General features: G+C 41.3%; 1 protein-coding gene across 3 annotated transcripts in view; it reads right to left on the bottom strand.

Annotated features, from left to right (window-relative positions):
- Positions 1-17,689, bottom strand: part of LOC137321172 (uro-adherence factor A-like) — a 95,957-nt gene that overhangs the window by 27,359 nt on the left and 50,909 nt on the right. For all 3 annotated transcript variants that reach the window (XM_067983434.1, XM_067983435.1, XM_067983436.1), the window contains exon 11: positions 12,789-13,825. In XM_067983434.1, the coding sequence (XP_067839535.1) occupies positions 12,789-13,825 (1,037 nt within the window). The remainder of the gene's footprint in view (positions 1-12,788; positions 13,826-17,689) is intronic.

The raw sequence follows: 17,689 nt of genomic DNA, 5'->3' as shown, positions 1-17,689 counted from the left end.
CAGCCGCCTGGTTGGTGGTTAAATTTTAAAAATTGTAAAGATATGGCCCTAGCTTTACTACAAACATAATGTACTACATATATAAAAGTTGCAAAAGTAATGCAAGCACAAGGGTCAAGGAACAGTCGCCACATGTTGTGGTTTGGATGCAAGTGATTTATAGTCAGAACGTGGTCCACCATTTGAGTAGTCCCAATCTAAATCAAATAGAAAGGCAGTGAAACTTGTGTCATGTTAGCATCCAAGAGATGTGGCGGCAGATAACATTTCTGCACCATAATCTCTTCAGAGAGATGAAATTCTGAGGCTAACTTAAAAAAGAATTTTGAAGATTCTGGCAATATTATGCTACACTAGAAGTTAATTCTGAAATTTATTTTGGCTCTGGTTTTTAAAGCACTTAAGTTTATTACCCCTTACTGCCTAACAATATCAAGTGGTAAAAAACAGAAAACAAAACTTAACCAACTTTCTCACTTGGGATTGACGCTATACCAGAGACCCTGCCCTCCAACTCACCCACCTCACTGGACCCTGAGGACGCTATTCCCATTAGTGTAAATTTATCGGTCATCATACTGCTGCTTCACAGACCTCAGTGGTCTTGTTACCATTCAGGCTCCTCCAAATACCTTTTATTATGATGAACAGAAAAGTCAGCTCCTATAGGGAAGCCCGTACTTCATACGGAGGGGCCTTGCATGCAAGTAATCTGGGATGGAAACCCTGAGTAAACAATAGAATTATTTTTAATCTCTTGTTTATACGTAGGAATTCTACTACAGGCCCATGTCATTACAGAAGACAATTAGTATCAGTCACACCAGACACTTGCAACATACTAAACTACGATACAAGTTTATTCACAAATACAGAAGCAAGCAGTAATAACAAGATGAAATCAGTCCAAATCATACAACAGTTTTCAGCAGTTTGAGATGAAAGGGTGAGTTCTTTTAATCAGCTTTCTTTGCAGATATTTTAAAAAGAAATACGCTTCTTGACATGTAAATAGGTGAATAAACTTGTATAGTAGTTTACTATGTGACAATGTCTACTGGATGCAGTTTTTCTCAGAATTATTTTCTACAGAACTGCCTCCACATCTGTTTCAGTCATGTCAAAATGGAAACTAACCAGCCTCATCTTGGAGAAGCCAGTCTGCAAGAGGTACTTTACCCAAACAATGGACAGCAAACACCTCAGCGTAAAAATAAAGATTTTTAAAGTCAGGTGTTTTTTCCAATTTAGAAACACGGTCATGACACTGGATTTTTTGACCATTTGTTCACAGTAAAGATTTTGAAAAAGAGTTACTTTTAAAGTGTTTTCAAAGCATATCATATTACTGCAAGTTTTTTTTTTAAATGGTAGGTAAAGATCTTCATGAGTTATCCTAGATGTTGTTTACTCAGTATGAATAATGACTCCATAATTGATAAAACACCTCACATCCATTGTGTTGGAAAGTTTTTGATCCTTTTTTGACCATGAACACTCAGAATAAATAATAATAATGTCAGACACTTAAAAAGCAGTCTGGCTTTTGCAGCAGAAGCTGCAGCTGAAGCAGAAGCAGAAAGGCCCCAGAAAAGACAGGCTCAAAAAAGGCAGACTGCAGAGGAGTTGGTCTGTTTAAGTCAAGCAGGATGACCCACCGAGGTGGAGGTAGCAGAGCATGTACATTATTTTCATTTTATTACCCGTACGTAAGTTGTAATGATTGAGCAGAGTGAATCTCATTATAACAATTGCTCTGTACGTTCACATTACTGTGGAATAAAGGAGCTTAACAATTCAAACCAAACTTCACCTCATCCAAGGGTTGAGTTTCCACTTGTTATCAGTGCAATCCAAGCAGAATCAGCCGAACCAGTGCAAAAGACAGTGTAATTTTAAACGCAAGTGAGTTATGCTCAAGACCAATTACATTTATGTTTTCTGCGATCTTTTACGCTGGTTCAAGATTCAATTTACCCAAATCAAGCCCCACCCACAAAACTGGCCACGCCCCCAGGTCAAAGCTGCGAGATTCCGCTGGTACAGGATAGCTCGTCAAATTGTGCTCATTTTCTTATGAAAAACCTTTTAAAACATGTGCCTATCAAAAAATATTTAATTTACTAAGAAACTGACTAGTGTACACCGGTGAAACTATTAAATGGTTCAGTATAGTTTTTTTTAAAAAGTCATTTTCAGTAATTTTAAATCAGGTTACTCAGCCTTATTAAAAATGATTTTAGTTTTGCTGATAAACCCATTTTCAGCTGTATTAATAAAACTGCACCAGGTTACCACTCTTAAATACATCAAAGAATACCTTTTAATATAAAGAAAAAAAAGAAACAATTACCTTCTATCACACGGCCTGACTGCATTGGTTCATGGAAGATTACACATTTGTGATTATACAAATGAATTTTAGCAGAAACTTGAAGCCTAACAAGTGCCATTTAAAGTGCACTTTGGGCACAATTTCCCGATTGTGCCCAACGTGGAAAGCTTGCCCCCTAATGTTAACTTGTTCCACCTTTGGAGAGATTGAAGGAATACACAGGTATTCAGTTTAGATTACAAGAGGAGGTTCATTTGTTACACCCCTGTATCCTGCTATCATGGAAGTAGATATAGGGCAGTGTGAGTCAACTCCCATAAAAGAACACAAAACACTTAAAGAAGCAACTGACCACTGAACTCAGGGACGTAGCTACAATAGACCCAAATTCATAACATCCAGGTTTATTCTGATTTTTTTTACACTAAAAATGGGAGAAAAATCAAGGTAATTTAAGAAATTTTTATCTTGAATGTCACTAAACTTCAAAAAAACAAGACAAATAAGGCACAGTTAATCTAAATGATAAAGAACAATTATTTACAAAGATCATGGACATCATTTTTATGAGCCTCAATGGCCGTTCCGAAAGTATTTTGTGATCATATCGCAGCATTACTGTCAATGTATTTTACTGCTAAAATATCTTAACAATATTTGTGAATGGACCGTGCGATGCAATGGGCCCGATATTAGGAGGGAGGCGGGTTGGCAGCGGGGGTTCGACTGGGTGCGTGGCTAATGCGCCCAGTGAAATCGGGGTGCTCCACACGCAATCCCAGCTCGATTGAAGGTACTTACCTTTGCTTCCGGGTTTCGCACTAGAAAGCTGCGCAGCGAGCGGACTGCACAGGCGCATCATAGGCTGTCAGCTGGAGGAGCCCTATTTAAAAGGGGCAGTCCTCCACTGACTGATGCTGCAGAAAATAGGCAAAATTAAAGCATGGAGCAGCCCAGGGGGAAGGCTGCTCCCAGGTTTAATGATGCCTCACTCCAGCTCTTATTGGATGGGGTGAGGAGGAGGGGGAGGATAGAGATCTTCTACCCGGCAGGCGGGAGGAAGTGGCCTGCCTCGGTCACCAAGAAGGCCTGGCTCGAGGTGGCAGAGGAGGTCACCTGCACCACCAACATATCGCACACCTGCATACAGTGCAGGAGGCGCTTCAATCACCTAAGTAGGTCAGCCGAAGTGAGTACACTTACTCATTCCCCTACACTTAGTCTACCACATCACCGCCCCCACCCCACATCTCGTTCTGCACTGCCAACACTACTCAAAGCTCATCCTCATCTTACCTGCACTTACTCACCTCGCCAGTACGCATCCCACCACTACCACTCAACCCAATCCTCATACAATCTCATGGCTCTCTCTCATACTCACCCTCTCATGCATCTTTCACGGTCAGCCTCGCTCAAGCTGCCACGACCTGTGCTGCAGCCACAGAGTATGCATCACATATGTGCAGTAGGAAGCGTAAAGCAAACGTGTCGTGAGCATGAAGGAGATGCACAAGGGTGTTTGAGGGTTTGTCATGGTTTGTACTTATATTTAATTTCTGATCAACTCACATTACATATTATATTGTCACCACTACTGCCATGTCTTTGTGAATCTTGTCTGGTTTGTGCAATAATGCCCTTTCCTGAGGATCACTATGAAGACCCACAACTGATGCCACCCATTGTGTCACTGCAGAGTGGGTGTAGGTGTATTTGCAGGGCTCTTTTGTGCAGACGACTGAGAGACAGCAGCGATGTCCCCGGTGGCACCCTGGAAGGAGAAGTTGTTGAGGGCAGTGGTGACTTTGACAGCGTCTGGTAAGATGATGGTGCTGGGGCCAGCCGGGAGCAGTTCGGCATGAAGGAGGCTGCAGATGTCCACGATTACATGTCGAGTGACTCTGAGCCTCCATGTGCACTGCTGCTCAGAGAGGTCCATGAAGCTGAGCCTCTGTCTGTAGACCTTGTGGCGAGGGTAGTGCCTTCTGCGACGCATCTCTCTCTGTGGTTGCCCTCCCTCCTGCTGTGCAGGTGAGTGTGTCACAGCACTGTGTTGTGGACGTGTCAGAGGTGGACGGCGTGGCTGGTGATGCTGTTCGTCCTCAGAGGTCATGACTCCAGCTCCGGCGGCCCCCATCCGGAAGATGTACGTTTGAGGGGGTCCGCAAGGTAGGTAAATGTGTCTGCACACCGGGGTAAGTGTGCAAGTTGGTGAATTTTATTGTTAGGAGGAGGGTGTTGGAGGCCAAACTTTGTCCAAAGTGACAGAGTGGCCTCCTGCAATGAGTGAGGGTCTCCCCCCTCACCTGTCAAATGGACCTTTGCAGCTGCCACAGGCTGATGGCTGCAACACGTCCATTTCAACTGGGAGTGTTTCCCCCAGTATGGGAATCAGTCTCAGTTGAGATGAAAATCCCACCCCTCCTAAAATATCACGTCAATCAGGTCTGCTAACAACCTGAAGTATCAAAATAATTACCTTAAGTAGCATCCCGCCGGCTTTAATTGCCAGCAGGAGTCCCGCATGCGGGGGCTGTGCGCGCATGTAAGCGCGTCACTGGGGAACCCGGAAGTGGGCAGGTTGGAGCCAGGCTCCGGACCCGCCCCGGGAATCCCCGATTTTCGGAGCCCCCCCCCCCGCCACGAACCCGCCGGCTCGGAGGTCCGAAAATCGAGCCCAATATGTTGATTGCTAGTTTAAAGTAGGTATCACCACCGTAGCATTGTGAAGCACAAATATTGCTCAAAACTGACTAAAATATGAAATAGTTGACGCTAAATTTTAATTTTGTAGTATGTGCTAGGAATGGTTTATTATCATTGGTCAGTATATCCCTTTTATAACATATAATACAGTCACCATCGATGCTCTTAAGCATAGGCCTTGACAGTACAGATGCAATACATGCATATCTCTGGACCTGAGTTTTGGTAAGAAAACAATAGGAAATTTCAAGTGAGAGGAGGGTTTCCTCATATTCAGGAAGAAATCAGTTCTAAATTAAAATCTGGGAATTTATCGGTGGAAATTGGTATGAACTGATTTTAAATGTCCCTATGTATGACCCGAGTCAGTCTTTGATTGATGACCTCCATCTTCAGCCAATTATCCGTGTGCTAACTCTGTCAGTGCACTGCTGTCCTTGCTCCATAACTAACCAGGAATGGCATACCAATATTTGCTGTAGTATAAAAAATACTCTCACTGGAGTACCTAGGTCCCCTTAAAAAATACCCTCACTGCAGTACCTAGGTCCCCTTAAAAAAAAATCCAACTTGCATAACCTCTGTTTCTCTTCCTGCCAAGATTAGCTCCAGAGATGTGTGCAAATCAGCGTATGCACAAATGTCAGATGCAATGCATCCGTATCTCCGGACACGATTTTTGGTAAAAAAAAGTGGAAAATTTAATTTTTCTCCCCCCTCAAATTCAGAAGGAAGATTTTTTTTTCGATTTGCCACCTGAATGAAGAATCCATTCTTAAAAAATTAAAAAGTCTGTGCACATAAAAGCATGTTAATGGTCAACTGTGAAGTTTTACCAATGCCCTCTGTTAGGGTAGTATGGATTAAATTATATCACTGATTAACACAGCAGTGGTACATGTTAATTATATCTAACACTTGGTGACTGCCCGCATACTTGTGTACTAATCAACTGCATTGCCTTTTTTGTGTATACATTACACACATGCTTCATGCAAAGTAAAAAGAGTCATACATGCTAAACTAGAAAGCTAACAACACTTGATAGATAGCTTTTAAAAAAAACTGACAACTTGAAAAACAGCCCCAGCATACGTCTTTGACTGGGGCCACTGATTTACAGTGACTGAGTGAAATTCTGTTTTTATTACTCGAGATTCCAGAATTTTTTTTTTAAAACTAGATCACATTCCACAATTTGGTCAGTTTTTTTTGTGAAATCCTATAATGGCCTTGGTTGTGAAATATAGTTATACGGAGAGTGCAGTGGGACATGAAGTTGTCAGAACTTGAGCTGCAAGTTATATTCAATATCCCATCACTTGTATAAATTACAGGAAAAAGTGTGTGTTTTTTTGCAGTATCAGGTTTAGAAATTTCTGAAAAGGGATGCAAAACTTTGCAAGCTTGATTTTTTTTTTAAAAACAGGGTTAGAGCGGGAAGGGGAGTCTGTGACGATTGCACACTCAGGAAATGCTAAATAGATTAAAAACACTGGGCCAGAAATCACGCTGAGAAGCATGGCAATGCTCTCTGCAGCGAATTAAAACAACGAATGTCGCAGAGTACATCGACTTGCTTGATTTTGAAGTTTTGTGAAATTGTGCACTATCAATTCAACCTCTCAGCAACGTAAGATGATTTGCATGGAACAGTCTGTGGGAATGGAAGACACGTCCACAAAATCAGTCAGGAAGAGAAGTTACACCCACAAGCAGGCAAGCAGGCTTCATTCATTTAAAGTTAGCATTCTGGAAGTCATTGTAAACAAAATTGTAAATAAAAAGGTCAAAGAAATAATTGAATTAAATTAAAGAGACAGAAGGGAAAGTTAAAAAAAGTTAATTTTAAAATTTTTTATTTAATGACCAAAAACTATTAAAATAAGAAGTAATATGACACTCCACATTTTTTAAAATTTAATTTTTAGTTGTTTGGTATCATTAAGAGTTATCACGCTTTTAAAACTTAGTTTAGACCTGGTATTTTTAGGTGTACCTATTGGTCGCATAATTAGTTACGTTCCAGCTGGACAGATGAGCAAGTTTGCAATTTTTCAGTGATTTTCTGTAGCGTGTTATGGCCCTTTAATTCGAAGCTGTCAAATCGCCTGCAAACCAGAGCAAGTTTACGATTTCCGCGTTTTAGTGTGCATGTAAAAACGCGGGAACTTGCTCCTTCGATTTGCCGTAAAAAACTGAGCGCGCTGTTAAACTCCTCAGGAGCAATTTGTGCCTCAATATTTCTGCATTTATTTGCTCGCATCTCCCAGTGTTGAGTCTTTACCCAGTACAGGATTATACGCTGAGCAAATGACAGTATTAACCTAGCCCAGCTTTCTAAAACGTTGACCTATCTTGAGGCTAAATTTGCTGCTACTAGGCGAAAGCAAGAGAATCATCACGCATCTGCGCACAAGTTTCGTGCATGCACTCGAGATTTGTCACGCGTTCTGGGGTTGACAAGGCAGCATGTTTAAATATAAAGCAGATTTTCGTTAGTAAGCTCCGACAACCAAACACAGCACCAAAAAAATTGCTCAGGGTTGTTATGCAAGTGCAGAAGCCATTCTCTCAGCTTGCAGTTGCAGAAGCAGTTTGAGACTAAAACCTTACTTAAAGTAATCCAATTCAAACTAAGAAATGCAGTAAAAAGTAAGAAAAAACATATAAGCTATGGGAAAATATTCTCCAGTTATTTTCCACAGACTTCCATACGGTCTGATATCACCTGGATAAAAGAATCTGCTGAAGCTGCGAGGCCTGGCTCTTTGAAGCGAGTTTGAGCGGGAAAAAGCCTTGCCCTGCCGATCTGGATTATCGATTGCCACGAGTTACTTAGTGATGTGTCCCAGCTTGTGGTGCTCAAATGAAGTGTCCTGGGTGCAAAAGTGTTTGATATTTTATGCCCTATTCAGTTCATCTGAAAATAACGGTCTCTTACCTGCTCATATATACGGAGAGGAGGTCGTCTGGGGAACAAATGCAACCAAATCAACCGGCCACCTCACTCCAATAGGTATGTGTCTACCGGACATCGGAAGTAGGTTCCTTGCAGCAGAAAAAAACTTCTCTAAAGTATCCTTTTTAAAATAAAATCCTCCAACCGCAGGCTCCAACCAGGCTGAACTTACCCTTATACGGAATCTTGATTCTGATTGACAGCCCGCCTGTTTGTTGTCTGGCACACGATGTACTTTTTATAAATTTAGATTTGCGGATTGTTATTTTTTTCAGATGAATTTGCAAACTAGACAGAGGGATTTTTGCTTTATGAATCCTTACTCGAAACTCCCAATCTTTAATTTGACCGACGGAGTTAATATTAATGCTTACATTTATTTTGCATCTGATGACTCCGATAAATGGATTCTTATGTTGTTCAGCAATTTGTCATTTACATTGTTTGATTAAATGAAATGTTCCCGCACAAGAGTATAAATAACTGAATTTTATTAACAACCATCTAGGGTGTCTTTTGTAATTCCCCCAACTCAAGTGTTTTTGTCCTACTATTTTTAAAAGGAGGTTCTGGACTATTGTGCATGTAACATTTTTAGTCACTTTGTATCTAAATTTATCCTAGCAGGAATCCAATGTACTTTTTAGGACTATTCGTAAGCATTATCGGAGGTAGCAATTTGATGTATAGATGGGAATGTATTTCTGCCTTGCAGATACTTCAGATTTATCGAAATGCCATTGCACATCATTCTGGGCTTGTTTATTTACATCGTTAGTTAAATTTTCTTGGTTTTGGTGGGAGAAGCAATGTCTACAATTTGTTGTTTGGTTCGGCAGTCGATCATAGAATCATGGGCTTATATAAATTGGTGGCAATTGTTTTGAACACGGCGACCAGCTCTTAATACTAAAAGTAGATTTTTGGTACCCGAAATTGTTCTGTTACATTGATTAACGGCTGCTTTAGTGCCTATCACATTAAAAATTCACACAATTAATTACTTTGAAGTGAATGATTCGTTACCTTGACAAAGGTGGCAGTCATCCTGTACCAGCAATGTCCGGTATATACTAATCAAATGTAAGGTAACTTTTTTTCCTGCTATTAGTTGAGGGAGGAACATTCGTTGGGACTCAAAAAAACCTCACAGTTCTTCGAATAGAATCGTGGATGTTTAATATCCACCTGAAACACCAGGGCAGGCAGACAGCTTTGGTCTGAAAAAACAGGACCCCCGACACTATTGCACTGCAGTGCCAAACTAGTTTAGCTCAAAGCCCACGGGAGCTCCAACCCACAATCCTCTGGGCCAGATGCAAAAGTACTACAACTGGGCAAAGCTGACAGCATGATATGCACTCTAATATTTTCCTCCTTTTTTGCCTTCTGCTTAAACCCATATTATTCATTATATGTAAGTTGATTATTGAACTCCTGGATGTGGTAAGAGAAAAGAAAGGCAGCAAAGGGTGGGAGAGAAAGAAAGTACATTTGCTTAAAGCAGAGGTTCCCAAACTGGGGGGAGGGCGACTATATTATTGGGGGCACGAGGAAAACAGGCTGGCTCACAGCATCGATCAGAAGAACGTGCTGCTGGAAGAGACAGAACGGGTGGACATTGACGATTTGCTCTTAGCTTAGAAGAAAAAGCAAAAATGTAATGGGAGAATGCAGCAATAATGTGCAGAGTACAGGAAATGCCTGATTATGTTGTAGGGGCCCGGAAAGTGTGACCTTTACAGTTACTGTTGCTTGCAATGCCTGTTTGATGGGTGCTCGCAGCCCACACCCTGCACCACTGGAGATAACTCAATCCTGGAGTTCAAAGATCAAGGAAAAAGCTCACCAGTAATAAAAGCCACCCACTTCCAGGCCCTGAAATCAAACCCTGCCCTCAATATGTTATCATTCATTACCTTTCATGTGTAAACCAAAGAATACAAATGTTTACTTTTCCCATAAGCAGTACAGATAAAAATACAGATAGTACTATAAGTTTGGTAAATGTGCCTTATGCCATAGGCTGCACTGTTAATGTCCTTTGAGAATGATTGTCACAGTGCAAGGTTTGTTCTTTATGTTGGCATTCCAGAATGTGGTGAATTCAGCTGTAACAAGACTGAAATTGGATCGTCATCGCAAGAAATCGTATTGCTAAGTTATTACAGGCGATATAACCACCATTTATAAAAATATAATGGCAACACTGGCAACAAAGAGAGAGAAAGAAAACAAAATGGCCACCATCCAAATATTTTCACACTACTTCTACATGACACACATGAATCTGAATTAGGAACTGTGGGTCCTCAGTAATGCAGATGTTGAAGCACAATTTGAGAGACCACCCAGGGAGGTGGGATAACAAAGAGGCCTTCTGGCACATGATTGAATAACCAGATTGAATTTGTGTCCGAAATCTAAGGACAGTTGAAATAACTATGCATTATGGGTAACTAACACATCAAGGGTAATGGAAATGGTCAAGAGAAGATGATCAGAAATTAAAGGTGGAGGATTGGCATTTTCATTTGAAGTGGGATACACCACCCAGCTGGCCAAGCAGTGAGAATCCCATCCATACCCAATGAAGCTTCTTGTACTCTTCAGAGCTCAGGTTTATTGCCTTTAAAAAGACTATCAGCCTTCGCTTTTCAAAAGAGGAGTACAATTTTCTGTCTCTTGATGTGTATATTGTACTAGTTTGACAGTACCCATTACATCATATTCAAGGAAGGAAATTAAATCAGCAGCACTCAAACCACCCCGAATGGATGCTTATCGTGCATTCCACTGCTTCTTGCTCAAAGTTACTTCCCTTCAGCAGCAAAACAAATGCAAGACATACACAATGGATGGTGAGCTGCCTCCAAGTTGGGAACTATTTTAATAAATAAATGCAGATCTCCAATATCTCAAGAAACATAGGAGCAAAACCTTAACATGTAAATGAGGTAAAATGGCAGTCATGTAATCCCCTAATCTGAGGCCTTCTCCTGTTCCCCCCACCCTCTCTCCCCCTTGCACTTAAGACATTAGGCCTCCTCATCCTATATATCTTGATTGGACAGAGGCAGGTGTGCAATGCCCTGTGTGCAATACAGTTGACCCCTATTCTATAACCAATGGAGTACACAGCTCTACATCCAAGTTTCTACACACCTAGTTAAAAGTGCAGTCAGTCTTTCCCAAAATCATTTTACTACACCTTGGAGCTACTCTAGCAAAGATAAGGGAGTAACATTCTCCAAGAGTCTCACTCACCCATGTTAAAGTTTCTAATCTTTATTACAAAAATGCAGGTTTATAGATTGCTTCTGGAATGGCTGACCTCACTATGAGAGAAAACCATGTGCTACACCACAAACTGTGTCCATCAAGTTACTTAAAGGGCCTTGACAAGCCTGAGCCAACCATGAGAATAAACTTTAGTTAAAAGGTTAATCCAAGATAGAACTTTGTTTTCCCAAAAGGATATGCATTTTGGGGAGTCAGAAAGTGTTTTTTTTAAATTGTTAAAGCAATTCTAAATCGTGCATGAATCGAAGATGTTGTCTAACTCTAATGTCGATTTTCTAGTATGTAATAAATGATTGGTTTATGTCTGAAGTTTCTTTAGGAAAAAGAGCCCATTAAGTTAAACATGAAATTAAATCATGTGGAGATAGTACGGCATTTCTCCAAATTAAATAACAACACATTGTACCATTTGTCTCTACATAGTTTCGCTGGTAATTCTCTCAGTATTGCTGGGTGTAATGACAATAAATCAGTCGTTATTGGGAGCATGGAGGCAGTAGGCGAGAGCATTTTTTCTGGGCCGTCATTGTCCTCGTCTGATTCTTTCAAACTCAGGTTACGAAGCCTCCTCTTTTGGAATTCTACTTTAATCACATGGAGCTTCAAAGCTCACCTATTGTTTTTGAAAACTCTTCAGTGTCTCTTCAACTATAGAGATGTTTACTTACTTGCCCATAAAGATATTTCCCAGAAAGAAATTTGCAACAGCGCTGCCAAAATTTCCTAGGGGAATTTGAAATTCTACTCCAGGCATGCCGGCATAACAAAATTGTCTGGTTGCAGTCCACATTGGCATTTCATAGAGAGACTGTTACAAGTGTTTTGTGGTCTGTATTATTTTAGTCATATTGGAAAGAAGGTTGCCTGAAATGGAGCCTGAGCCACCACATTGACTTGTGGCAATGGCTTGTACAGGAGTCATTAAAGTTAGCTTGCAGGTGCAAAAAGTGATTAAAAAAAAGAGTAATGGGATGCTGGGCTTCATCACAGAATATCAAAGCAAAAGTGCTAGAGCAATTACTGGTAATGCCCTGAATTACCTTCTTCCCTAAAACATGCATATTTATGATCCTTTTTCCAAGTATAGGATTTAGCGACAACGTTCACATACATATAGATACTATTTCAAAGTAATTATACACTCAGGGTACGCTGAGTGCAAGCATTATATATGATGAAACAAAATCTGACTAGGATCTGAAATATAGGAAACATGGCTGTCCTCTTCCTCACATTCAGTTCTTCCTGAAAATTGAAGATGTTCGCTAATCATTGTGGATTTAGAGTAGCCACTTACATCAACCTACTGGCAATTAATATGTAGAACAGTAACTCTACTGATATAGCTAGTGACTGGCGAAATCTCAGCAAAGTAGCCGATCACAATATCTGTATTTTAATTTTAAACATATAAATAAAGCGAGGATCCGAATTACTGTTGGAAAAACTGAAATAGTCAAATGAAAAAAAACAAGTTACCTGTTGGTTTGTGTTTCTGTCTTTTCTTTGCTCTCTTTTTGTTTTGAATTCCTGGTTTTGCAAATGAAGTTAGCTTCGATTTTACTTCATCAATATGTAGCCCCCTGGGCAAATTTACTGAACTTCCAGATTCTGGGAACTTCTTATAATTCATTTCACTGTGCTCGGACACTTCAGACTTTTCAGTTCTGTTTTCATTTTCCTCAACACGGAAAGAATGTTCTTCTTGAAATTCCTCTTGTTCTTCAGCTCGGTCAGACTCACCTAGAGTTTTTTTTCTTGGTTTTCCTTGTTTTTTATTCCCTAACTTTGTTTGCTTGGGAGTCAACAAATGTTTAGAGTGGGATAAAGGCATATTAACTGAACTTCCAGATTCCGGGAGCTTCTTAGAAGTAATCATACCCTGCTCAGACAGTCTGGACTTTTCAGTTCTGTTTGCTTTTTCCTCAACACGGAAAGAAGGTTCTTTGTGTAATTCCTCTCGTCGTTCTTGTAATTCCTCTTGCTCTTCATCTCCGTCAGATTTAACTATAGATTTTTTCCTTGGTCTTCCTCGTTTTAGTTTTCCTAATTTTCTTTGTTTGGGAGATAACAAACGTTTAGAGTGGAATAAAGATTCATTTTGTATTTGCCGTTGCTCTTTCTCAATATTGACAACAGCTTTATTCTTTTTCAACAGACATACAGCAGATCTCTTCCCAGATTCTTTTGGTTGATTTTCATTTTTTGCCTTGTTTTTTTTGTTCCGAGCCAATTGTTTTTCATCATTGTTCTTTTTTGATTGAATGGTAACTTCTTTTCTTGTTGTTTCTGTCTTCTGTATTCTTTCTTTCTTTTTCATTTCCTTTGCATCCAAGACAGATTTATTTTCCTGTTCAGTTGGGTCCTGGTTTAGTACAATGGCTTTCTTCGGTATTGTAATCCATGACTCAAAACAGAAGCTCTCCTCTTCCTCCAATTCAAATTCAAACTCACGGTTAGGTGCTGAAGTAATGGGAATTGCTTGTTTTGGTTGTGGTAATGCAGAAACAGCTGGCCTGTGAAGTAAATATTTTTCAAAAAGTTATCAATTCATATTCTAGACTAGGCATTAAGCCTAAGCAAATATGTAATAGTGGCCAGTAATGTTGGGAATATGGTATAATGCTCTCTTACCATCCATTTTAAAATTGCTGTGGGAAGACATTTTGATCAATTTATACAAAAGGTCAATTATATTGGCAGGTTAGGTGCTCAAGAGCCCCATTTTGCAAACTAAAGTATTGTTCATTTATTGTGTGCATCACTCACTTGGGATAGGCATTATTGGAAAGGCTGCAGTAAGAAAACTGAAGCCTACATTTAAAGGTGAGCTGCTTTAAAATTTCTTTCCACTTTCTAGATTTTTGCACATTATAGGGATGTCCTGTCCACAAAAGCACAACAAATCTAATCCGGCCAATTACCGCCCTATCAGTCTACTCTCGATCAGCAGCAAAGTGATGGAAGGTGTCGTCGACAGTGCTATCAAGCGGCACTTACTCACCAATAACCTGCTCGCTGATGCTCAGTTTGGGTTCCGCCAGGACCACTCGGGTACAGACCTCATTACAGCCTTGGTCCAAACATGGACAAAAGAGCTGAATTCCAGAGGTGAGGTGAGAGTGACTGCCCTTGACATCAAGGCAGCATTTGACCGAGTGTGGCATCAAGGAGCCCTAGTAAAATTGAAATCAACGGGAATCAGGGGGAAAACTCTCCAGTGGCTGGAGTCATACCGAGCAGAAAGGAAAATGGTAGTAGTTGTTGGAGGCCAATCATCTCAGTCCCAGGATATTGCTGCAAGAGTTACTCAGGGCAGTGTCCTAGGCCCAACCGTCTTCAGCTGCTTCATCAATGACCTTCACTCCATCATAAGGTCAGAAGTGGGGAATGTTCGCTGATGATTGTACAGTGTTCAGTTCCATTTGCAACCCCTCAGATAATGAAGTAATCCGTGCCCGCATGCAGCAAGACCTGGACAACATTCAGGCTTGCATTGATAAGTGGCAAGTAACATTCGTGCCAGACAAGAGCCAGGCAATGACCATCTCCAACAAGAGAGAGAGTCTAATCACCTCCCCTTGACATTCAACGGCATTACTATCACCAACATCCTGGGGGTCACCACTGACCAGAAACTTAACTGGACTAGCCACATAAATACTATGGCTACAAGAGGTCAGAGGCTGGGTTATTCTGCAGCAAGTGACTCACCTCCTGACTCCCCAAGCCTATCCACCATCTACAAAAGGCACAGGTCAGGGGTGTGATGGAATACTCTCCACTTGCCTGGATGAGTGCAGCTCCAACAACAAGAAGCTCGACACTATCCAGGACAAAGCAGCCTGCTTGATTGGCACCCCATCCTCCTCTTTAAACATTCACTCCCTCCACCAACGGCGCACCGTGGCTGCAGTGTGTACCATCTACAAGATGCACTGCAGCAACTCGCCAAGGCTTCTTCGACAGCACCTCCCAAACCTGCGAACTCTACCGCCTAGAAGGACAAGGACAACGGGCACATGGGAAGAACACCACCCGCACGTTCCCCTCCAAGTCACACACCATCCTGACTTGGAAATATATCGCCGTTCCTTCATCGTCGCTGGGTCAAAATCCTGGAACTCCCTACCTAATAGCTCTGTGGGAGTACCTTTAACACACGGACTGCAGCGGTTCAAAAAGGCGGCTCACCACCACCTTCTCAAGGGCAATTAGGGATGGGCAATAATGCTGGCCTTGCCAGTGACACCCACATCCCAAGAATGAATATAATAAAAGAGAATGGTACTGAAATTGGCAAAGGAGGACCACCAACAGCTGGAAAAGGCTACCAGGTACATAACGCGTAGCATCAAATCCCACCACTCCACTACTGTAGCAGGGAGTTATCTGGTAATGGAAATAGGGATGTGCCTAAGGAGCTAAGGTTTAACAGGGAAGCAGTGACAATAGCGGTGCCATCTCCTTTACGAAAACCTCCAGACAACATGCAACGGCTGTATAGCACTGACCTTGCCCAAAGTCAGCATGGCCCTTGGTTTTTATGCATCAAGCTCTCCCCTGGCTAGCAGAGAGGACATCTGCAGTGTTAGCTGTATCAAGGTGGTGACAGATGTATAATTTAGCAGAGACAATGATATCACCACTTTTACCACTGTCCAACATCAAATAACGCAAGGCGGCAACACAGTTCTACAGAATTGCTTTCCCACAGCCCAGGGTGTCATCTGCACCATGTCGTGCTTCAGACGTCTACACAAATCTGTGCCCTAATGACCCAAAGGGATTTTAGTCTCTTAATGTGGCCACCAGCAGAGAACCAGCAGGTCAATACCTACTTCCTCAAAAGCACTCAAGATGTCTTAATTTGAAGTCAGACATCTGTGCCACCCTTTATTTGAAGAGAAATGAAGAATGGAGGGATGGCAGCTAATGCTACAACTATAACGATCAAATATACCATTGGGATCTTGAGGCAACACTTCAGATAGCTGAACTCATCTGTAGCATCCTTTCAATACAACCCACCTTCCCAAGAGTGCTTCATTCTGAAATGACCAGGATGGCAAAGCAAGACCATGAAAATGCCACTGAGGAATCAGCAGCAGTACTAGCAATCCAACAGCATAGACTAATGAGCCAGACATTAATTCCACAATTCCAGATGCCTTCCCATGAGTGTCACAGCTATACTATTTCTTAAAAAGCCAAATCATATCTGCAAACTAATTGTACCCAAACCACCTTGTCCTCCATTTTCATGCTCAGTTTTTCAAATACTATCTTTTGCCATCTCGTTGTTGGCTCCTAATGTACTGGATTACAATTACAAATAAATACTTAGCGCAATATTTTATATTTTGTGTGAATGTTGACATCTTGAGTTGGTAGTGTTTCCCCTTACCACTCCTTCTGAGGTGATTACGTTATAGAAGGAGTAAGTGTGCTGGCTTCAGGTTTTACTGACTGCCGGATTGGATCCTGGTGGCCCGAGAACTCCATGGGTTGTACATTATGAAGGCCTGGTACATGAATCTGTCACATCTGGGAATGCTGTGGCCGATTGATGCTGTCTGCTTCCTGGCACCTCCTCCTATGCCTAATGCACCAGGCACTTCAGAGTAGGATTTGGCCAGTTGTGAAGTGCTTGACTCCTCTCCCTGATTCCTTGCTGTCGGGTTGCTAATGCCTGTCCAGTAAACTTGTCTTCCCTAAATCTAATGTTCGATACTTAGCAAAATGGCTGCAGAAAACATCTGCGTGTATCTTCACACTACTAATTCAGCAGTCTTAATGCAGTCCACAGCAGAATAAAAGATTTAGTGCCTCGCCCTTGTCATTTTCCAGCCTGCTGTGTGGTAGGTACATCCCACATTAGCCCACTGACTAGAAACAGCAACAATGTGTGTAAACCAGTAGGCTTGTTACTCCCAAAAACTGATAATAACCCACAGCCAACCCCCACATAGCACATTAACAGCAATTTCTAAGTTTCTACATTAAATGTACTCACTTTTTCACCTAATAAATATATAGTTTTCATAACTCAGTACTGAAAGAACATTTATTGATCTAGGAAGACACAAGGTGGTAATATCAAGGTGATATTGAGACATTTAAGATAGATACGAGGGAGATAATTGATAAACCAGTCAAACCAAGTGAGGATAAAACCCCGCCTCCGGATGGATTGCATCCATGCATACTCAAAGAAGCTAAGGAAGAGATAGCAGAGGCAATATTTATATATATTTATATTCAAGAGAGAAGGGAATAGTGCCGGAGACTGGCGGACAGCTAATGTCCTATATTCACGAAGGGAGATAGAACAAATCCACGGAACTATACACTAGTTAGTTTAAAGTCGATGGTAGGAA

Source organism: Heptranchias perlo, chromosome 4 (assembly GCF_035084215.1).
Source record: "Heptranchias perlo isolate sHepPer1 chromosome 4, sHepPer1.hap1, whole genome shotgun sequence".
NCBI classification, from domain to species: domain Eukaryota; kingdom Metazoa; phylum Chordata; class Chondrichthyes; order Hexanchiformes; family Hexanchidae; genus Heptranchias; species Heptranchias perlo.
The sequence above is the reverse complement of the archived record's forward strand: the minus strand, read 5'-3'. Positions and strand labels throughout refer to the sequence as shown.